This window comes from Fistularia commersonii, chromosome 28 (genome assembly GCF_037954325.1).
Source record: "Fistularia commersonii isolate RoL2024-O1a breed Wild chromosome 28, RoL_Fcom_v1.0, whole genome shotgun sequence".
Taxonomy (NCBI): Eukaryota; Metazoa; Chordata; class Actinopteri; order Syngnathiformes; family Fistulariidae; genus Fistularia; species Fistularia commersonii.
Genome location: NC_141311.1, coordinates 4828792 through 4853164, shown reverse-complemented (window position 1 = coordinate 4853164; position 24373 = coordinate 4828792). Strand labels below are relative to the sequence as shown.

The 24373-nt window shown below is 41.5% G+C and overlaps 1 protein-coding gene across 6 annotated transcripts; it reads right to left on the bottom strand.

The window, feature by feature from the left end:
- Positions 1 to 3: 3 nt before the first annotated feature.
- Positions 4 to 24132, bottom strand: camsap3 (calmodulin regulated spectrin-associated protein family, member 3). Of its 6 annotated transcripts, XM_086175858.1 has the most exons (19): positions 23152 to 23189; positions 22344 to 22434; positions 16531 to 16793; positions 10361 to 10501; positions 10100 to 10192; positions 9698 to 9730; positions 8069 to 8207; positions 7841 to 7980; positions 7662 to 7746; positions 7519 to 7561; positions 7375 to 7430; positions 7070 to 7142; positions 4854 to 6984; positions 4644 to 4762; positions 4140 to 4432; positions 3942 to 4035; positions 2630 to 2748; positions 2416 to 2534; positions 4 to 2314 (listed from the first exon to the last, which is right to left on the bottom strand). In XM_086175858.1, exons 3-19 carry the CDS (start codon positions 16666 to 16668, stop codon positions 2015 to 2017), a joined length of 4116 nt encoding a protein of 1371 aa, XP_086031984.1. In that variant the 5' UTR covers positions 16669 to 16793; positions 22344 to 22434; positions 23152 to 23189; the 3' UTR covers positions 4 to 2014. The 6 variants fall into 6 exon arrangements, with proteins under 6 accessions (XP_086031984.1, XP_086031978.1, XP_086031982.1 ...); XM_086175852.1 differs by lacking the exons at positions 22344 to 22434; positions 23152 to 23189 and adding an exon at positions 23633 to 24125; XM_086175856.1 differs by lacking the exons at positions 22344 to 22434; positions 23152 to 23189 and adding an exon at positions 23633 to 24125 and having other exon boundaries at positions 7070 to 7106.
- Between the last annotated feature and the right edge of the window lie 241 nt (positions 24133 to 24373).

Sequence of the window (24373 nt, the reverse complement as noted above, 5' to 3'; positions counted from 1 at the left end):
TGATTTAAAAAGATTTTTTATTCGTCTGGTCCAGTTGCCAAGGGAAACAATTTATGAAATGAACATACACGGCTGGCACAGATTTGATGACAAAAAAAAAAGGGAAAAAAAAAAGTGAAAACTTCTGTAAAATGAGTGACATAACTAATTAAACCAAAAAGACATTAGTAGAACATGAAACTAAACATCCAATGCGCAATCTAATGCAAACCAAATAAATACACCTCTGAGTGGCAGGGATTTCTAAGGGAGAATTGCACAGAATCAAAATATAGTGTTCAACTATCACCCGCTACTCATGACAGACAAATAAATACAAACATCCAGATATTCCATGTGCACGCCACACACACACACACATTCTCAATCTTACCATTCTTAAATGCTCCCCTTGACATTTTTCATTTCGCAGTTATTTCAATAATATTCAAACACATTATTTCGAGGCAGTCCGTGATTTTAAGACATCTGCATCATACCAGGTGTTTAAAACCGCAAAGATATTGGGGCCAAATATTACCACAGAGATTGTGTGGCAATATTGACTTGCTCACTTGCAACTGCACAGTAAAGCACTTCTTGCAGCACTGCCAGAAAAGACAATTTAGCCATTTACATTCCCTCAGTTTCATATGAAGGAAATTTCTATAAAATATGCGGGTTAGGTAAGGGCTGTTACAGTCCGGAATGATCCTTTATCAAGAAATGCACTATTTTATAAGCCTGGACACACGTACAGAGAATCTGATCGGAAAAGAGACTTAAAGGTTTTTGTGTTTTGTTTTTTTAAATCCTAGACAAAAGGCGCCAGCAAATTTTTAGCTCTTTGACAATTTATTCTCATTCACTCATTTTTCCTCATCTCAAACATACGCATCACTAATGCTTAAGCAGCAGGCTAGCTTATTCGTAGCTTACAAAGGTCAACATACTTTTTACAAATCATTGTCAAAAAAAAAAAAAAAAACAACAAAGTAATCAGCATTCAGTATATATTAAATCAGCATTGATTATCATTTTCACACAGAGCCCTCCTTCATGTTTCCAGTACTATTTTTCATGAGATAACGTAAATTCATCATACTTGAAAATGTAACAAGCAGATTAAGAGGAAAGTTATTTAAATATCATTCATCTCCCAGATCTCACAGCTCTCGAGGGAAAGAAAATGTCAAAATAGTATAAAAAACATCCAGATGTCTACAGCTGAAGGAGATCTGAATTTGAGTGCACAATCTATTGGGGCACGGGCAGTTTCCAAGTGGGCAAGTCCACTGACAATCGTAACAGACATCACCAGTGCAACCTGCAGTGTAGAATTATATGGCCCTGATCGACCACAGAAGATACCCCTGAATGGGTTACGTGGCGATTGTGTGCCCTACATTCAAAAGGAGAGCAGGGTTACCTGCAATTCGTTTTCAGCTGAGATCTCCTATCTGAACTGAGCGCTGAGCCTCTCGCTTCAGTAAACTGGAGCTAGAGAGCCCTGGAAGAAGACATAAAGGCAGCAAAAGGAAAAACAGAACTTGGGGAGCGAGCTGGCCTTCAATACTGCTGCAAAGACAAAGGGAGTGCGGTTGTCCCCTCTTTTTCTTGCCTAAAAGTCAGGAAAAAGGAACTTCTGGATGACGGTAAGACCAGGCATGAGAACGCAGGGCGCAAGGGAAAGAATACTTCATCCTCACAAAATAAGTCACATTACTTACAATCTTGGTAGACCTTGCAGAATCAACAAGATTCCGCCAGGAAGCCCTCACAACAGAAACTAGGGTAACTACATTGTCGCAATATTTTGAGTGATCCGCCACTTCTGTTGGCACGTGGAGGTGACTTGATTTTTCTCAGAGTCTGGTTTGAAAGCTGGGCCACAATCATTCATGCTGTCCACTATTGGACATACAGGGTTATGAATGTCAATCGTCACATGGGTCAATATAAAGGGTTAGAAGAGTCAAGTTGGGAATTGGTACCCTGAATTACGCATCTACCCATCTTGAACGCCTTCCTCCCTTTACTTTGGGGTGCCAAGCTTCTTGGGGGTTCCTGGGCGCTTTTGCCAAAAGTGACCAGGGATGGTGAAGGCATCCACACTCATGGACATGGTTTTGGACGGGATGACAGTGAACTGCTTGCGGTCAGAGGTGTACTTGTAGATGGACTCGACCATCTCCGGTGTGATGACGCGAGGGCCGATGCCGGTGAGCCGTACCATCTCCTCCGTCTCGGGGTTCATGGTATAAACCGCTCTGAACTGACAGCTGGAATCTCTGAAGAGGATGAGGAAGTGGTTGGCTGTGCTCTTCTCCATTTCCTGAGGGTCGAACAGAGAAAAGAAAGCTATTGCAGCTGACGAGAGAAATCACGGTCGCTTTACTGTCTCTCTGTTTGACTCAACACAGCAGGATAGCTCACCTCCACAATCTTGTTTTTCTGTGGTTCATTGACCTTACCGGCCAAGCAGCAGCGAGTGATAGCATTATGGATGATGAACTTATTGGACTTAAAGCTAGGCTCCTTGTACAGTTTTGGTCCTGCAAAACACAACATTTCAATAGATCACATATTTCAAACGTGGCCATGCAAAAAAAAAAAAAACTACCGTAGATTTTTACACTGTATCGCATACCTGTGTATTCTGGAATTGATGCAGGAGAAGAAATAGTGGAGCCATTTTCCCAGTCCTTCTCACCGTTATGACCACTCATTCTTCTGGGGGACATCAGCCGGGAGGGAGAGTGAGAGCGGCTAGAGGGAGGCAAACAAGAATTTCGAGGAAAATAAGCCACAGACCTCGAGGTTGTGTTTTGGTCACCTTTGCCCCTGGTAAAACTGATAAAAGCTGCCACATGCTGTGACAATAGAAAATCTATCTTACACCATCCACTCCTGTAACCAAAGACATCTAGCAATGCAATTGTAAATCTCGAACCCCACCACATCGCTGCTTCCATGACTGGCAAAATAGACAATATTTGAATGAATGATTTCCTATGTTATTGTGCCCTACTCTGATTTGTTTTTGTTTGTACAGCACTTTGATGAAAAAAAGCTTTACAAATGTTAATTATTATCATTATTATTACAAACAATGTAATTTTAGAATATTCAGGGTTAAGCAATTAACATCAAAAACGGGAAAATTAAAGAAGCTTACAGGTGATCATTTTTGCAATTCTTTACCAGACTTTGACACAATAATGTATGCGATATATCGATAATTATTGATAGTAGACAAAAATAGGGAGAAAACAGTCCTCTCATGATACCCTCAGAGCACTTGCCCAACGAACCATCTGAATACAGAAAAGTAGGTCCACAAACTGGACAAGCACCCAAGAGAGTGAGTCTGGAAAGGAGGGCTATTGATGGTTAGCATATATATTGGCTGGCAGGCTGTACATTTTGGCAAGAAAAAGCCTGGTGACTGGATTAACTATACTGATGCGGATAAAAATGCATTTCCGATTTTTATGCATATTTAAAAATCATTTCAGAGAAAATCATATCAGAGGAACAGCACATGTTAGATGTTTTAGAGAGAAGGTCAGAGAAGCCAGACTGAGATGGTTCGGTCATGTACAGAGGAGGGATAGAGAATATATTGGTAGACGGATACTGGAATTGGAGCTGCCAGGCAAGAGGTCTCGAGGAAGACCAGAGAGAAGATTTATGGACGTAGTGAGAGAGGATATGAAGGTAGTTGGTGTGAGAGAGGAGGATGCAGAGAATAGGGTTAGATGGAGAAAGTTGACTCGCTGTGGCGACCCCTGACGGGAAAAGCCGAAAGAAGAAGAAGAAGATGCATATTTAAAAATCATTACTTTATTGGAAGCTCAACAATTGAGTTGCGTAACATGTCCGAGGAGGTTCTGAGTCATCCAGGACAAGAAGCCGCTAAACTTTTCATCAACAAAGTACCATTAATTATCACTGTGTACCTGGCAGACCTCCTGACGGTCAGTCCTGCAGGGTCATTAGCCATAGAGGACAGGTTCATGGTGGAATGAGAGTACACCTTGTTCAGCCTGCTGCCTAAATAGAGAAATAAAATCAACAATGGGTGTTAATTAGCAAAAAAAAAAACCTTAGCTTAATTGTGTAGAGTGGGGTTAAAAATAGAAAATAAGACTACTTACCCATGAAACCCTTGACAGGACTATGAGAAAGAGCTGAGTCATCTCTAAATACGGTCTTGGGCCTCTGCTTCTTAACACCGCGAACTGTGGTGGGCTTCTGCCTCAGAACCTTGTCTAGGTCCTCCATGATCTTCAGCTGTTGTCTCCGTTCATACTCCAGCCTGGTAAACTCTCCTCTGCGCTGTGGTGTCCCCTCTGCTGGCGGTGTACATGATGCAGGAGGGGTGCCTGGGGTCTGGGGTCTGTCCTCCGTCTTGTTCGCCCAACCCTCAATAATCATCCACTGAGGCTTGCTAAGAGAAGACAAGTGCAATGTGTAAAGATTTCAATGTGTCATGATTTTGAAAACATGAGGTCATTTGACAAATATCATTGCATTTTGGAAAATGTGCAAATAAATTAATGTAGACTCGTGACAGTAAAAATGTGACTGCTCAAACTGCGACTAAAATCACTTGTGTAATATCTTCATTTTTCTATCGGAGCCATCAAATCAAGTCTTACTTGGATTCTTTTTCCTGCTCAAGTTTCCGTCTCTTCATCTCTTCCGCTCTTTTCTGCTGTTTTTCCAGCAAGACTGCTCGTCTCTGGGCCATCTCATCCTCTGTCCTGTCCTTGTCATCCTAGTCGTCAACACAGATTTGAATAGAAAAGACTTGACTGACTTTACAAAAGCAAGTGCGTCAAAATGAACATCGGTCGAAGTTCACGTACTTTGAAAAAGAAACCAACTCCTCCTTTCATCTCCGGCTCCGTCTTATCGCTCATGGAGTCGCAGAAATCTTCAGGTGTTTGGTCCTCTTCCTCTCCATCACCACGCAGAGCAGACAGTGAAATCTCAATCAGGCTGCTGCGCTTTCCGTTCATCACCAGCGACGGGGCGTCGCTCTCAAAGGAACACTCTGAGGGAGCGCCAGAGCTGCAGCCTCCACCTGTAGACCCTTCCTTCTTAGATACAGGACCATGAGAGGACCCCACATCCAAGTCCATGCTAAATATAGTTTGATAGTGATTGGAGCCCACTTCTGACAGAGTGTCATCTGCTACAGGACGAGGAGTCTGGGAAGGAGTGGGTATAGGGGTTGACGTGGGCGTGGACACAGAAATCGGTCCGAAAGGTCGTGGCTCATCGAGGCTATCGGAGTCACCGATAGAAAATGAGGATGAGGTCTGGACTTGGGATTGTGCGGGATTTACACGACGAAGGTGGGGGATCCTGTCGACATTTTGCGGAGGATTAAGAACCCTGGACAGCGTTGGGACCTTAACATCTGTCGGACGACTGTGTTGGTGGTGTTTGGGGCTTTTAGGCGGTACGGACTGGGCTCTCCGATGAATGACTTGAGGAGATTTTGGAGGCGTGGTGTAGTTCGCGATTTTACGAGATGGAGAAGGAGAGGAGGAGGCTGAATTCAAATCTCGGGTCGACTCTCGTGATAGCCGTGCGGCGGGATGGGCTGGGGTTGAGGTCTTGGGGCTGGCTGGGATAACCCAAGATTTGTTGCTGGGAGCAGTTGCTTTCTTTTTTATTAGTTGGTTCTGCTGCTCAGTAAGCCTCTGCATGTCATTCTGCAGTGAGCTAAGGGCAGCGGTAAGCTTGGATACAGCATTGTTATAGTCTCCAAGTGGGGCTACCATTTTTTCACCGGGGGCGCCAGGGCCCTTCTCATCAGAAGAGCTTGCCTTCTCTTTCAAGGAACTGGCCTGCTTGTGCGTTTCATCCCCTGTGAGATTATTGTCATCCTCCTCGGGGGGGCGCTGTTTACCAAGCTCCTGCTGCTCTTCATCCTCTATTCGGGCGAGCCTTTCCTCCAGTGTCAACTGAGAAAGGTCTTCTTCTGTGGATGAAGTACTAAACTGGCTTTCTTTTCCTTCGCCCTCCCCTTCGTCACGTTGTTCTTTCTTCATCTGTAGAAAGGCACTCTTACCAAGTCTTTGCCTGTGCTTTGCAAAAATGGCCTCAATGCGTTTCTTTTGGGCTTCAATTGCTTTTCGCTTTTCCTCAAGACGAGCTCCCAATTCAGACATCTCATTGTTGAGCTGTGGGCTCTTACTGGGGCTTTCTTCAGCTTTTGGTGCCCATGTGGTCTCCTGAGGAACAGAGGGTTCGGTGGCTTTGCATAAATCAGTAGTCTGCTTTTTTTTGCGTTCCGCAAAGCTGGTCATTTTCACACCACTGTCCGATACCTCTCTACCTTGGCCTCTGATATAGTGTGCACCAGCAGCTGGAGTGGATGGAGTTGACTGTGACTTAGGCATGTCCTCTGATGCATCTGAGTCCACGCTGCCGTCCCTTAAGACAGAGTCATCGTCTCGTGAGCACTCAGAGATGTTTCTGGTGCGACTGGTCTCTTTGGACTCTCCTGTGGGTCGGAACATCATTCCTGAGCGTGTTGGAGCAGAGCAGCTGATGGGAGCTAAGTTTCTGGCATGTCTTAAGCTAGCGGGATCATCAGGAGAGTGGAGGTAGAAACCATCGGGAGCGCCATCGGGGTGTAAACGAGGCTCCATTTTACTCTCATTATGGATGATCTGAAGGGCCTCTTCAATTGTTGGTAATTCGCCCGTTTCACTTGCCCCTAGGCCATTCTCCTCTGCCAATCTTGGCGCGTTGGGAATCTGTGTGGCCCAAGAGGCTCTGGGGATTCCGTTAGAACCGGAGGATTTTTTAACTAGATGGCCGATGTCTTCAGGAGGTGTGAAGGGGAGCCGATTCATGTTTTGACTTGGCGGGTTTAGTTGATCGGAGCTCTGTGAGCGGGTTATCACAGGGTTGCCCATCACAATGTCCACATCACTGTCAAGGCCAAAAGGGATGCTGAAGGACACCGCTGACAAGGGGCGGCTAAACAAATGGAGGTCTGGGTATGAGTACAATAAACATCTCAAGATACATCACTGTTCGACAGTAATACATGTGCAGTTCATACCTGAGAGGCTTCCTGCTCCACGTCTTTCCAACACCTTCTATATGAGACATTGAGGTAGACTGATTCATAGATCCTGAGTACAGTGGGACACACATAACCATATAAAGGCATGCACACAATACAGGGATGGACAATAAATGGTAGCAATACCAGGAAGAATATGATTTAAAAAAATAGATAAAAATCAACTTGTCATACAACACAACATTTAACTAAGACCAAAAAAAAAAAGCACAAAGGGAAACACGTGAACCAGATATGAAAGGTTATGAACGTGCATACAAAATGCAATGTGCTCATCTTACCTGATGCAGGGGAGGATATAGGAAGAAAGGGTTTCTTGAAGATAGATGGGGAGGTACTGGAAAGCAGGAAAAAAAATTGTTCAAACAAATGCTTCATCCAAAGACAAACAATAAAAGTGAGAAAACATTCATAGAAGCCCTGACCTGTTGCCGCTTACACCACTTGGTGTTGCTGGTGTGGATCCTTCTATTAAAAAAAAGAAACAACGGGTAAGACTTTATAACAAACATCGCATTTTATACGAAGAATGGCATTTCCATTGGACTACATGGCTGGTGTCATGTACCTAATGTGTCGACTGGCTGGACAAATTCTGGCTTTTGGACTTCAAACCAATGAAGCAGTTCTGCCAAGAAGCTCAGCAAGTTGATCTACATAAACGACACAAAAATGGAATACATATAGAGAAAACAAACTAATAGTAGATACTGCTGTCAAGGGAACTGGAAAAGTACATGTCAGTACCTGAAGCTCCTGTGGTGTGTACAACATGTCTTCCAGTGCCAAGTGACAACAGCTTTTCAAGCAGCTGTCACAAAATTCTTTGATGAACTGCAGGTTGTACAAGCTGTCGGCTACAGACATGGGCTCCTTCATACACACATCTTAAGAGACACAGAGAAATAAACAACACAAACATTAAAAAAAAAGTTTGTGGTGTTGAGATACAGTGACAGATTTTTTTTTTTTTACCTTCAAGTCTTAGCAGGCCAGGGCAATAGTAATGTATGACTGCAGCAACAGCACAACCATTGGACAGGTCCTTAACTCCATTCACAACTGGAAAAATGGGCGTCTGTTTCAAGTGATTTTTATCCTTTCTGTAGCGGAGCTGAGAAAAAAAATACAGCACGATAGGGTTAAAAAAAATCTGGAATAATGGAAGAGTGTGTGATTAAATGGAATAAGCTGGACAACTGGTTGTTAGTCTCGAAAGTATGTAGTACAATGTCAAAACAATCAGTAAGAAATGGTTTTTAAAATGTGTGGGTGCACTTCCGACCTTCAGATCACCTGCAAACAAGATTTTCTACCAACCGTGAGGAAACTGCCTTTAATTGATCAAGGAATGTCTTTTCTGTTTGCCTTGATACATTTCTAAACTTTTAATAGTTAAAAAATCATGTTATGTACCTTTGGTCGATGCACTGCAATTTATGAAGCACTGAAGCATTGAACCTAATACATCTGCATGTTTAAAAGTGAAGCAGCAAATCGATCACATGGAGTGCCAGGAGACATTAAGGCACAGGAGGTGAACGAAAAAAAAAACACTTAGACAACTTAGAGAACAGGTTCTTCCACTTGTGTGAGTATATTCTTTTTTTATTAGCCAATGGTTCATAATTGACCTTCTTTGTCATTCTTTTGTGTTATATTATCCATGTTTATTCATTTTAATGAACCATTCTCACTGTAACTACAGACAGTGTCTTGTACTACAGATACTTTCATAATCTTTTATTAGATTTTTTTTTTTAATTAGTATTCTGATTTTAACAATATGTTGTGCCTCTTACACAAAAAGCTCTATTTTTGAGGAGGTAAAGTATTCTAAATCTGAAAAACATACTAAAATACAAAAACTAAAAATACTGCTGCCTGTACTAAATTACAGCACGTAATAGGGACTTACCGATAAAATTTTATGTTTTGTGGCATGTAACATAATTGTAAGTGGAAATAGATTTTCAAACTGTGATGTATGAGTAAGGAAGCGCACAAATAATGGCAATTGTAGAGGACTGCCCGGTTAAAATAAATGGCACATGCAGAGGGATAAACTCAATCAGAGCAGGGAAATGGAGGCTTTTGAAATCAGGACACGGGTATCAGGAGGAACAGAAAATAAGACAGGAATCAGAGAGTGTGAGAGAGATAGACAGCAAAATGTTTAAACCAAGGTTAGACATACGTATGTAGACAAACTCATCTGCAAACCTGAAGGAAGTTAATGAGAGGTCTTTCTTTTGCACCCACAGCTATTTAAAGGTAAAAAAAACAAACAAAAAAAACACAAAGAACCAGAGGCACGGTTGCATGTTGTACAGGTCAGTTCTGAGGCTGGCTCTAAGGCTGATATTCATGCATCGATTATGTGAAAACAGCCTTTGTGCCGTTGTCTTGCCCTGCCTAATGCAATTTATGCTGACATGCAAATCAATTGGATGCATGGAAGGAGCGTCACGCCATTGCATGGGGAACAAAAAAAAACTGAAAGAAAAACACACCTGACAGTCAGGTATTTGTTGATAAATTGGATGAAGACACTGGAATGATGGAGGGACAGGGAGGAGGAGCAGAGGAAAAAAGGGAACTTACAGGAACAAGTTTCCAGTACCAGCGAGTAGGACACTGTCAGAGTAAGTACAGGAAAACGAGAAAAACAGGGAAATAAAGAACAGGAGCACAAGAAGTAGTAATAAACCTAGAGTGGAAAAACTAAACAAACTGGAGAAAGAGTTGTGACGAACATACGTCTGGAGATGGCATGACAACCGCATTGGAAAAGCTGTGACACCACCCTCAGTTTAATTGTTTGTTGACTAATACCTGCACCGGCTCAACAGAGGTGACGTTTTTTTGTGTTTAAGAACCGCAACGTAATCTGCACATAATGTGTTTGGATAAGAGTGCACAATCACACATGTTATTGCGTTGGATACAAGGATGTGGACAGGATACAGAGACAAGGATACGATAAATATTTAATGTAATACTTACTGAGGGCTGGACAGGTTGGGGCTCTCCCTCTGTGAGGCTCTGAGATGAATCGTTACCGACTCCTTCATTACGTTCCTTTAGCTTCTGGTTTAACTAGGAGCATGCCAAAAAGACAAAATAGTTAGGCCCCGTAGTTCCCAGGTCCCAAAAATACTATTAATTACCCTTTTCTGCAACTGAACAGATGTAAGTTCATTAAAGAGAGATAATCACATTTGAATATATTTCTCATGTGATGAATTGCAATCACAATATATTTACCCTATTAACCCAGTGAAGCAGAGCATCCTCCCAGCTGCAGGCTCCACCCAGTAGCTCGGTTGAACCGCTGTTTTTCACTGCAGTAACCGTCTCCATGGCTGCCATGGTCATCAAGCTATCCATCACAGCCAGGTGAGCACTCTGCACCACCAGAGAGAGGAGAATGGTCACAGGTGGAAAGATGAGGTCACACAGTCCAGACAGCATCAATGAATTACAACTAACAAAATAATGCTCGACATTTCCATTGCTCTGGCAGGACACTGTTCACTGCAGAACAGTGCTGCAGCATGAGTAATATGCACCAGCAAAGTCCTCTAGGGGTCACCAGAAGCCTGCTGTGAGTCAGCACAATGGGCTCCCTACAAGCGAACACACACATCGGTAAAAATGGATGAACTTTGGACCCGGGTTTGTTCAATCATTAAATCTTTAAATAGGCAATGGACCTATAAGATGATAACACATGAGTCCAAACACTGTCATTCCACAGCTGATTTCCTTATGCTAGCCAACCATAATTCTGCACTGTTAAACATTATCGTACGACGCAAGTCTGTCAGGTAGAATTCAGTGACGTAGCAAAAGGACCAGGAAGAACAACAACAGAAAAAGATTTCAATATTTAACGTTTCATTTTGTTCTTTGTCTATGGGGAAAACATTGGAGGTATGCTCCTTACTGTGTAATGCTAAGCATACCCTGCTCCTGCCAAAAATACAACAAAATGTCTTGTTTACACATGTTAAACCACCCCAAGGATTTTCTTTTTAACAAATATGACAGCATTTGCTCTTACAGGACCAGGACCAATTACATAACCTTTCTAATGGCAAAAGTACATTAAAATACACCACCAACATTATCAGCTCAGTCAGGGAGAGCACCTTAACTCTATAAACCTGTTAGCTCATTAGAAGCTGTGTTCCATTCCAGCCATTGGGCTGCAATCAATACTGAGTTGTGATTTATTTTCAATATATATCAAACACTTTAATCAAGTTTTTTAAATCTTCAAAGTTAAAGTTTAGAAGATAATGATATCTAGATATCTAAAAGATAATGTTGGCAAAAATAGTGTTTTTTAGAGTCAAAATTGATTATTGTGAACAGCAATTCTATTATGATGCAGCAGAGCTTAACCAAGTTATTGTAGATATGCAAATAGCTTAGAATAAAAAACATAAAAGAATAATTATATAACAAGACTGAAGAGAAAAAAAAGCACATGAAGCTGTTCTGTAAAAATTGTGTGTGTGATTTCTTTTTTTTTCCACCCTCTGTGATGCTTACTCACTATCCATGAGGCCTTTTTCTCCTTGCTGCTGACTGACTAGGTCGATCAGCGCGTTAAAAATTTTTTTTTTTCTCTGACCGACAGAGTAATGGTATGTTTCAAACAACACATTCGTATCATGGGACCATTTCTTCGATCTACCAGTCTTCAGTTTTGAGCCTAATCTGTGCAAATCAGTGCCTGTTCCCTGTTTTTCCACTAATTCCACTTTACAGGATAGACATTCCTACTCTAACCTCTTACATTACCACAGTTGGGGGATGGTGGCAGTCCAGCTGCATGGGTGAACCCTGTCTGCATGTCTGCCTACTCAACCCTGATGTAAAGTGCTGACCTGGGCAGGCCCATCACTGGGGCGGGCAAGCCAAGCTGTGCCAGCAAAGGCTTGTCCGAAAGCATTGGGCCAGGCTCTCTGGATGTGCTGCAGTCAGTCACTGGGAACTGAGTAGACCTAACTGGTCTTCCCTCATTACATTGTTGCAAAACCTAGGGCTACAGTCAATGAGATATGATTTTAACAAATCACTAGTTATGTCTATGTTGGAAAAGAAAAGAAAATAGTTTGGCATAACGAATTACAATTAAAAAAAGGTTGCTGCAATGGCAATTCAGGGTAATACAACCTTGTAATATTCAAAACAGTCCATGCAAAACTTCAGTGGTCTAACTTATTAACTTTAATATTATAATGAATATGAGCAAAAGTAAAAAGCAAATGTTATAATTATCATTGATCTGAACGCATTGCAAGATGAAATACTTGTTTTACATGCATCTCTGTCAGAATTGTATTAAACATGCATTAAACATGTTGCTTTTTGCTTTTTTTGGATAAATTATGTGTATAAAAAGAATTTGTTATTGTGGAATTATGCTATAGTATCATCATTGTAATCATGCCATAATAGTGAAATAAGTATATACAAGACAGGCAAAAGGTTGGTGTAAAGGCAAAAATAGAGACAGACCTACTACTGTAAGTCTGTGCAATTTAGTAATTATTCAGAAGTGTGTAGAGGGTAATTCATGGCCATAAATGCAGAATGAAAGGAGGGGGCTGTTGGTGGATTTCCCATTGCTGACCCAGGAGAGGCTGCTAAGCTAAATCACAAGTCTCCCTAATGAGAGGGGAGAGAGGAGCAACGCTATAACGCACAGCGCAGAGCCTGCCAAATCACCATAACAACAAACCAGCTGACCCACAATGCATCTCAATACAAGCCTGACCGCAGCACTACTCCATGCTCCTGGGCTAGCATCAGCTCCCCACTCAGAAAGATCAACCCAGAAAATGGTTGAAAACCGTGTGAACGAGAGGAAAATTAATTCTCAATTAACCCCATCAACATGAAATCTTAATAGCATTTTTGTCCAATCTGCTAAAATAACTGTGTCAACAACGGGGCAACACGAAAGAATGCACAAGCATTTTTTGGATCATTATGTGAGATTATGATGAAGGCCAAACCTGATTATCTCTGAAATATGACTTAAACCCATCCCCCTATCCGGCTTGGTGCCGACTGAGGGGGAGACAAACAGGGATCAGGCAGGTCTGGGGCCCAGCAGGGGATTTAGACTGGAGGTTCTCTTAAAGCACATGGCTAGATGAACACAAATATGTATGCTGCAACCTTGAAAAACAAACAAAACAAGAAAACAACAGCTTTCGATGTGCTCAGTTTTGCTTTTGGATAAAAGTTAACTTAATTACTCAAATCAGTTTTATGAATAAAAGGCGTAATGCAGACTAAATGGTGCGAGATGATGGTTAGCATTTCTGATAGTCTGCCACTTTTTTCCCAACTAAGCTCCTAATGCTCACTTGACCAGAAACCTGCAAACACAGCAGTATGATTTAAGTGTCAGTGCCAATCAAAAACCAACACAGGCGCTGAGTGGGTAAGCTGCATTACAGCTATATGACTAACTTCACCACTATGGGTACAAACGCTTGACCTCCTTGTCTTGGTAAGCAACATCAGTACCTTTGACGAGGACACCAATAGTGTCATTCAAATGTCAGACATTTTTAAATTAATAACTTTCGTGTCAGTGGTTAGGTCCATGTTGAGTCAATAGTCATCTCTACAGTGACTTCAAATCATGGATAATGACGTTCAGTCTGCATGGCAGATTATCTCTAATCTTCACAGATCTTTATCCTCAATCTGAAGAGTTTGGGAGCTGGAGCAGGATAGCCACTGGGAGTGAACACACAGTACACAGAGGACGACGCAGCCTTTGCAAAAGAAGAAGCTTCCTTTGAATGGACCTTCAATTCAGAAATAACAGTTGAGAATAAAACTAATCTAAAAAGATCACGATACTTCAAAGTAAATAAAGTACTTTGAATAATTTCTCCTCAACTTCCAAAAAATTTGTCTACCCTTACCATATAATTGCTTTTTTGGACACATATCGTAAATCACATCTCAGGATATCTTCAGTGGTGATGAAAGCCTCTAACATTGTCATTGACGTTTTTAACTGATAATGGTAATACATACATACATTATTATAACCCATATGACATTTAATTGTACTTTGACATCACATGAAAACGGTTTTTCCCTTGACCTAAATCAAAAAGTCATACACTATCTTCCTCCAAGATAGTATTCCATCAAGCAACAAAGAATGTTCAAGGTCAGAAAGAAGGACAAAAAGCAAACAATGTGGATGTATGCTGAATGAGTATGAGCCTAACCGTTTTATATACATACAATATGTGTTATTCTCCTGTCTGACACGGATATGTTGAGCTTTGTTATACAGCAGTGTTGTAGCAGATTGTTGCTGCTCCAAAGCTGTTTACTGGCCAAGACCCACATTGAAGCACCATCCTTCATAGTGCAGCAGCATGACCCACTTTCTCTGCTTGCCACACTGTAGCCACGGTGCCAGTCAGAAGCAGACAAGCTCAGAAAGCAGCCCTCGGCCAAGCGGTGGCTTGAAGGCTCATGCGGCAAGGCAGTGAAAAGCCAATGCAGCATTAACAGTAACAGCCAAGATAAAGCATTTAGTGGTCAGGATTTGGATTCTGGGTCTATCCAAATCTTTGGCCTGAAAGAACCACCGGGGCTAAGATGCACACAAGCAGGCAGACTTCTGCACAAAATATTGTAACCACTGGTGAAAGAAAACATGTCATTAGAACATTTCTGTTGGTCCCGGTAGTAACTATTGTAGCTGATTGTAAGCCTGGTTGCAGCCTTGTTGTTTTGAATGGATTTGAGATGTGGAAGCAGCTGTATTCACTAAGGCAGGTGGCAATCCCAGCAAGAATCTCTCAGTAGTACATTAAGACCACATGCAGCAGTGGTAGTAGTTATTGTAGTACTCGTAGCAGCAGTTGCAAGAGGAGGGATACTTGTAGCAAAATGAGCAAAACCTTGATGTTACCATGAAGTGTACAACTACTAATGGTAGAAACATCTGTATTTCTTAAGTACTAACTATAATAACTTGTCCATAAATATAATGTACAAGATGCAAGGCCAAAAAAGTAAAAAAAATAAATAAATATATAGGTGTTAAAAGGAAACATGCTCACTTTGTCCTTAAAACCTATTGGAACAGAATATTTCCAGCACTCATGTTAATTGTCTCCTTGGTTCAAACTAAATTAACAGGAAGCAAACATTTGCACAGCAATTTTTTGACAGATATTTCCACTGCAATAAGACCCATGGTTTAAGTGGCACGATCACAATTCTTGATTTTGGTTAGTATGCTCAGACCCATACCAGACAAGCATGCTCCAATTCATTAAAAGAATAAACAGTGTTCATCTCTGTAAGACCAATGTACATCCATAACATGCTGTGACACATTATCTCTCACTGAAATTTTAATTTGGCTAAATAAAATGTATTCAATAAGACAGGGATGGCCTCTTCAAGCAAATATTAATTAGTATTCAAAATTTCACATACTCTGTGAAATAGCCAGTAGTCCAACAATGTCTATAGTATTTGGTTGCGTGCAAATGCATGTACAAACTATCAAGCACATAATTAAGCTCATTAAAAGTACAACATCAGTGCTGCACCTGCTGCAGTGGCAAGGAGACAGCGGCAGTGTCGTAAATAGCATCACCTAACAACATCATCATCTCCAATGGTCCCAAGAGATTTCTAGTTATATTTTCAAAACAAAAGAGGCTTCATGAAAATGAGGTACCACGTCTGGCAAAGTCATAAATTATGTCACCTAAAAGGATGAAAATAATCAAAAAGAAAAAAAAAATAGTACTATTAACACATCAAACTTAGTTGCAGCAAGAGAGTAGCAAGTGCAGGTGCAAAATCCCTTGACCTCTTTCACATCCCGTTGTCTTTTTATTTCTGCAGGTAAAAGGGTGGGGGAAAGAGGGAGAGTGAGAATCATTGTCAAGGACTAAAAGGACAAACCGGTTCCTCTAGATTTAACTCACTGAGCCAGCTCACAATTTTCTCTAAACAAATGATCTTAAGTTTCACCAGAACCATTTAGTCATAGACCTGCAACTGATCTTGTGCGTCTATTATACACAGGCTCTTCCACTCTCTCACAGCCTTGAATTAAAGTAGTCATCCCTTGTGTCACTTTGCATGCCTTATCCTGGCAGCTGGAGCCACTCATCCTTTGGGAGAAGCTGAGGGCAACGTTGGGGGATGGGGCCGGGAATCAATGGCTGAGGGTCTTTGGATGTCCTTTAATTTCCTGAATGAAATAATAAACAGCCCCCTTTATAAAAAAAAAAAACAAACCTCAACTAGCTAGATTGCAAAGCCATAATTACACCTTGAATTAGAGCATGTGAGCCACAACCTGCAAAACTGCCTGGTGGACAGGTGCGACCAGCGATGAGTTCAACTGTTAACGTTACCATTTTGACGGGCTTATGTTGGAGGTCTGCATCAGTCACTGGTGTGTCCTGATCTTTGGAGACGATCCCCCTCTCAGAGAGGAGCTGCAGCAGGTCAAAGTTGTCTTTGGGATGTGCCTTGGCGCCGATGCCACCCATTAGCAGGCTGTAGGTGCGGCAGTAAAGCTCTGATGACTGCAAGAGGCGTGTGACGGGTGGTTTAAGGTGCTCCTGCTCATACTGGTCACAGTAGAAGGGGTCACGCAGCTCGGCAGGAACATTCTCTGTCAAGAGCAAAACAGACAAACACAGTTAGATGGTCTTAGCTTGACAGTGCAGTTGTGCTACTGACGTGCTGAAGGGATAAAACTGACAAATATGTCGGGGAGTCATTTCAAAAGGCATTCTCAATGTTACAAAGAGGAGAGAAAATCCTGTGACGGCTTGAGCCTGCATCTTTTCAATTAAATATCATCATGGGAATTTTGTCCTGATGCTTGCGCTGTAGCCAGCTCTCTGCCAGGTGCAGCAACAGATTAAAACAACTGGTATAAACCCTAAAGCTATAATCATATGAACAAGTCCAGCAGAGCATTTATCAAGGTCAGTGGGGCATGGTTAGCTCAAAGCAAGGCATTTGCAGATCACAAAATCTCAGCCACTTGTTTCTTCCTTCTTTTTAAATGCTTGTTTAATGTTTACAGTTTCCTGTAAATAATCATAGATTTGAGCAATACTTTAGCAAAAATGTCTCCAATGTAGCAAAACCCATGTGACAATATTTAGTAATGGTGCAACACTACTACTGCCTCACTTAAGGTATTTCGATATTCTGTTCAGATGAGTCTTTTTGTAGAAACAGAGACCAGAGCAAACATTATTCCAAACATGTACGCTCCTTATATACTCTAAACTGGTTCCTCCGCATCTTTACTAAACCAACGGCAAACTCAAAACAGTGCAAACATACTAAAATAACTAAAGTGACAAAGCCACTCGGTCCTGTTGGGTGTAAACATGTTCTTGTGGGTGGAACTCCATTTTTCCACCACTCTGTAAATACTACCAGCACCCAATCAAATTCACAAATCTCCAAATTAAAAATAGGCTGTCATTCTCAAATAAAGGATGATGAAGATCAAACAGTTTTGTGTTGCAGGACATTTTGAAATGGTTATGTTCTTCTGTGACCAAAAAAAAAAAAAAACCCTTTGGTTAATGAAAAAAAGATAAATATCAATACCACTGTTTGAGAACACTCTTGTTCGCACCCCTGTAGAATCATGTTCTCAATATTGACCAAAATAATCATGATGATGAGCACTGCCTGAAACAAGCAGCTCTATAAAACACGTGAAAAGCAGTAATCTGGCGAGGTTGTCAAAACAAAACATCCACAGAAGGCAAAACAGGATGCAAATTCCGCTTCTCAAACAATAATTTCCCTATGGGAAGGTCTGGATAAGGTCTATTTGAGTGATTTGTGTAGTACATTCATAGAAAAGGCTTGCATATCTACAAAGTATTGTCTGAAGCACTTTATTTCAAACACGGTAACATTTAAGTCACCCTATGTAATTGAATGTTGTCACATGCCCGCCATCAGCTATACAATTTACAGGGGTTAAAGCTGACACGGTGTTCCGGGAAAGTGGCAAATATGAAAAGGAAGCCAACGTTTAGAAACACGACCACAATACCATGTGTGCTGACCAGTAACATATGTAAGCAGTAATTCAAGTAGGTCTTTATGATTCAAAGGGGGAGATTTTGGTAAAGAGGGCCCGCTGCTACAAGTCCTCTGCTATCGCTGAAACCCACCCTTTGGTGAAGGAGCAAGAAGGTTCCTGTAAAGCCTACTATAGATTCAAGAGAAAATTGACGATTGGTCAAAATTGGGATTCTGTGGGTTCGAGTGGGCCTGGTATCTGCCGTACATTCCCTATGGGGGAAATAATTGGCCCTCAACAGTGACTTTGAGCAAAATTAGCATGAGGAATTTGCAAGGAGGCCATTGGTGAAAAGATTCATTCTGATAAGTGCAGGGAGTGTAACAGAACGGAGAAAAAGCATCAGCTACAGCAAGAGGTCTGAACAAGACGGTCTTCACCTTTCAACTATCGTTCCAACTTTTATACAAGGCATACTCTTGATCAGAAGCAGCTATATTACAGATTGCAGTGAGAAAATAGCGTGATGAGTCAGTAAACACTGTTTTTTAGTCAGTCCTATAGCTTCAGGGCCCTACGGCACAAAGCAAGTTCATCATATCCAGAATGTCTTCTAGCTAAAGATCTCACTTGATCGAACCAAACATGATGGGATAACAGATTATCAAGATGGTTATCAATTCATTAAGTGTATTCAATTCTCTCAATCTGTGTTTATATAAAAGGGTTGGAGCTGACACCAGATGTCCATTTTCAAATATACGGAGCTGCATACTTCACTCAGGAGGCGAGCACCATAATCCCATAAGATTAGTCAACCGAGGGATAGATAGTTGGAAAATGGAAGAAAAAAAAAAACAACCTGACTGACCACGTACGTGTAAGCATAAGTTAAACAAACATCTGTAGCAATTATTTTGGTTTGTAAATCAATAATACTGTTGTCGTCTCTGGTTTTAAGGGCCTTAGAGCAAGAAATGAATAAGTAGAGAAACATTACTCAAACTGTAGATAAAAAAGAAAAAGAATCCTGTAATCCTGTTTGGTGAGGAGGGATATGTATTCATGGAGTTTTCATTGTGGTCTGGGAGTGGCTGTTTACATTTGTGTCTTATTTAGGCCTTTACATGCTTTACAGAAGGATCTAGAAGAAGGGCAAATGAAAAGCAACCCAGCATTGTGATGAAAAAAATCCTGGGGTGAAAATGAAGTTACCTCCCTAAACCAGAAATGCTGCTTGTGACATAGGGCACTGGTTTCTGTATTTGAAAACAGACCAATATTGATAGATATTCCTCTCACACAGACGTAAAACATCCATGGTGAGTGACAGCTGTAATTTTGGTTGTGTGTTCAAGCGAAGCTTTTAAATTCAGGAACAGGTAAAAGAACAGCTAGACTTTATCTGACCGGCTTTTTCACAATTTCGATGTGGATTATCTTGAAGCAAGGGCAATGTCACGTTGATAAAAATCTCACAAACAAACAGGCGGCAACTTATTGCTTATTAATTCACATCCTGGCATGCGCAATAATAACTGAATAGCCATGAGTCAAGCTATTATGAAGGTACAGAATCAATGGACTTAGACTGTCATCAGTCCACATGTGTTCAGCTTTTATCTGTACTGACCTGCACTGCCACTGATAGCACGAGCCATGTGTCCTCCTACCTCATTGACTCATTTAGCTCGCCTGCCGGTCATGTCACAGACATCACACTTGTCTGACAATTTTCAACACACACAAAGCTTCCCCATTACCACACAAGAATAGGTGGTTGATATCAGCCCCAGTTAAAACGAAGCTGCCTCCCATCAGAAGAAAGGGTTAAGGGACAAGACACAACAATCACCACTTGATTTCAAGGAGGAAAGGATCAGGGACAATGTAAGAGTAAAAGACAGCGAGCCCTTATAATAACAACGGATGGCCGCCATGAGAACCCGCTGAATCTGCAAACATAACCTGTCAGGATGCACAGCATGGATTGAATAATATGTGAAAGTTCACTTATGCAACTCTGTTGAAAAAAATGTAAGGACATCAATATCCATTATGCTGTCTCAATTTCAATCTAGTTATATTTAGCTGAATTATTGGTTGCTCTCAACTCCAATAAAAAATTGTGTTTCTCCACAAATTATCTTTAAATTCTTAACAAATATAACCACTGTAATTGTTGTGCTAAAATTACTATCCTTAATTTGAAAATCATTCAAGGAAACCAAAGATGTGGTTATCATGTGGTGAAGAAGAGAAACACAAATAAAATAACAACGCAAGCATTATCGCCCTTAAAATTTAGCAATGATGGCAAACTCTGTTTAACACTCAGCATGTAACTCAGTTCTGGATAAAATACTAATCCATAAATATTTGACAATAAGTAAGACATACAGACATATTTCGCCAAAGTCCGTTTCCAACATATATACATGGATCCATTGATCACAGTATGATTTGGAACACTCAACTCACTATTTAACCAAATTAATGTATTCCTGATCAATTGGTGCAACGCTAAAACAGAAATGAGATGTTCATAATGTTCACACTTTTGATCAAAAGACAAAATAATTACTTCCATCACTGATTACTTCCATCACGACCAACATATGATCATGCTCACACAGCATACGTATGATATCAAAATCAGGCCTGTGTATCCAATAACACGTCACGAAAGACAGCGTTGTGTTATGAAACAAGCACAGCAGACCTAAATTGTATTAAAGAGCCAGTAGGCACAGGGACACATCCTGTAGACAGAGCATATAATCACATTATTGGTGCTTGAGATACAAACAGCGCAAAGCTCTCAACAACTGTATGGCTGACTGACAGAACATGCAAGATTTACTCATCTTAGCAAGCATACAACCTGCAGACAAGTTACAAACAAGCACAAAACCAGATCTCAGTGAGTTGTTCTGTGGCTCATTCAGGTCGCTAGCCTCCTAGTGTACTCTGGTAAGAAAATACAGACTAGGCTTAAGGGAACCAATGGTGGAGCTCTATGTCTTGAGATACACAGTACCACTAAGTAACTCTACCAAGCTGTTTATTAAAGTCCAGGAAGCATATTTGTCCATCAAACAGACTATTTCTTGAGAAAACTTAATGGCAAACTAACATCCTCCTCAGGTCCATGTCCCCAATTGAGGGTTGGTATTGCTTGGGAGAGGGTGAGCTGTATGGGTCCTGAAATTTTTGAAGGACAGAGCTTTAAACATGCAGGTGCACTCTTCTGTCAAGAGACAGTGAATGTCCATCAGCTGCCTGTTGGACCTGTTTCCATGAGGTAATGGATGACAAATTAACAAAAGTTCCAAGACTTTACTACAGTCAAAACAGAATGTAAGCACCTCTTAGTTATGAACTTGTCAATTTTTAGAAACAGGATTGTTCAAACAGGTTCATCAAGGGTTTCTGGTTTCATTCAATGTTAAAGACACAAAGTAGTTTCAGTAATCCTCTTAGTTGTCATTTGTCACTAACACTTAAAAGGGAAGATCAAATTTCCATTCTTGAATAATTGCTTTTTCTTCAGTTTGGAAAAAAATCTACACACACTTGTAAAATCATCGCTAAATAGCAGCACGCTATTGGACATGTACAGGTTTATAAGATAGCATGAATGAATTACCAAACAAAGCTAAATTGCATATATCCCATAATCTGGCATATACATAACCCTGCATTAAAAACATAATACCCTAACTGGCTCCTTGCATTTTTGTTGTGGCATTCAACACAAAATATTAGCGGGCAGGTCTATGGGGAACAACCAGCACTGTATGTTTTCAACTGCAAAACTAAGAGATTATGGGAATGGCATTATCTCCTGTCTCTCTCTTTGCTATGTGCTTCAACTCTCAAGGGCAGCAATTGTTAACGTTAGCAATTGTCTATCTACTGAAAAACTTGTGATGTATGAATAGCTGACGTGAAAAGTCAAACTTGCATCGCAGATAAAAAAAAAAAAAAGCCACCTTTTGTCTTTATCGGGTTAATTGACCTGAATGAGTGGAGCACTGGGTGGCCTGACGCTTGTTATCTGTTGCTCCTCCCGGCTTTCCCGGAAAAGACCTGATGATGTCATCAGCCTAACTCAGCAAGGCCACGATGTTAAAAAAGACAAATATCAACCCAGTAATATACCTGAAGACTGCCATGGAGAGTGACTTTGACCAGAGGGTGTGGGAGTGTTTAACAGAGCACACCAGATGCAGCAGAGTCCCAGCCGCAGGGCCTGCATGGGATTGTGTAACAACTAAGTTGTGTTGTTTTAAAGTAAAACAGATTTCACCCTCACAACCCCCCCAATCCCAGGAGTAAAGTCTTTGGCAAAACACATCACCATTAGATCATGACAGAGATCTAAATTATACTCAACATTTCAGAACCACAAAGGAGTTTTCTCCTCTTCTTTCTGCAAGTTTAAAGTTAGAGGTCCCTGGACTAAATTAAATATTAGAATACTGGATGTGAGATGGGGTGCAGCGTTTTATTGGGGGTGCAAACCTCCAGCCACACCCCTGCACGTTTCCAGGGATCTCCTTGGAAAACAAGGAACATGAATTCATCTTCACCAAACGATAAAATCAGGTTAAAAAATGATGAATGGGTTTTCACGCCGAAATATTACAGATAGCACAGGATTTTGAATGAAATATCTATTTTACCTCATGGCCAAACTGATGCTACTCTTGGTAAAAGAAACACAATATCTTACTATGCTATCATCTGGAGCAAAATATATTCCTCATGTTCGTCTGATGAGTTTCGTTTTTAACCATTTCCTTTCAAATGTTTGTTTGCAATATGAAAGCTGAGCAGCTCCAATGTTGTAGTCCGAGGTAAAAAGAAACCCAAACATTGGAATTGTATACCAATGTGTTCTGTCTGATCCCCAGGGCAAACCCTCAAGGAAAGTGCTTGTTTGCAGAAGCTGCAGAGGGCTTGTCACCTTTGACAGTTAAAGGGTGGTGAGGAACATTATCCGAGACCCATGTTCCATGTCAAAAGGGATTGAAAACCCAGCGCGCCGCAGTTTTCTGATTGAAGCCTGGCGTCTAGAAATAGGACAAACTGGGTTGGCGTGATAAGGCCTAGGGAGGAGGCCTGTTCCTCTGACACGGACATACCTACAAAATGTGACCACCCTTTGACTGAGAACAAATGACATGTGTCAGAGTTAGAAAATGCATACAGTGCATGGTCCCCCTTTCATATGCTGCTCTTTGTGCTGTAAAAATCGCTGAGCTTCACACAGACACACACACACACACACATAGATACATACACACACTGCGCTTCACCTCCATGAATGAGCTTTCCGCTGCACTGCTGGACAAAATATAAACATACCGCAGGGGGAAACAAAAGCATGTTGGTGCTCCGAAAGACGTCTGGGGATCATGTGAGAACTCACCAGGCCTGCGACCTACCTGAGCAGCCGTACGACTTCGCCAATAGCCATCCGACACTTGAGCATATTTTTGCCTTGGTAGAGTCATACAAATCCAACGGCTTTATGTCGGGAACCACAAACGTCTTCCTCATGGAGTCCACCATGGCGAAGTGTATAAAAAAAAAATAGGAAGCGATACAAAAAAAAAGGAAAGGTGGCTACGAGCGTATATAAAATATTCAAGCGACCATTCTTCCAGGACACTCTCCCAGATGAGGGCTGGGAACACGGATGTGGATAGGTCGACGGGGGAGGGAGGGTGGCGGTGAGGGAAAAATATCCGCGGGGAGCTGCTTTCACGCCAATAAATCTCCTTCTCCGTGTGGTTTTGGAGGTGAAACCCTTCTTGAATTACGCCTGGCAGTTAAACGGCGCCACTAACAGCCGGGTTAGCGGAGTAAAGCGGACTATTCCCCTCGTTGTTGCCCTTCTTCGTCCGCATTGCCGTGTAGTCAGCTTACAGTACGGCGGTTCACTGGGAGCCCCGCCGATGACTGACTCCCAGGTGCTCCACTGGCATCAGTCACTCATCGAAGCCGTCCAATCATAATTGAGCTCGTACGAGAGGGGGCGGGACCTCCCGGCTCCAACGCTGGCAGCAGGTTGACCTGCTACAGGTGCTTCTGCTGCAGGGAAACCTTTTTTGATTGGATGTCAGCTGGGAGTGTCTGTCATCGTGACAAAAGGATTCAGTCTTTATTTACTATTACATAGGCAG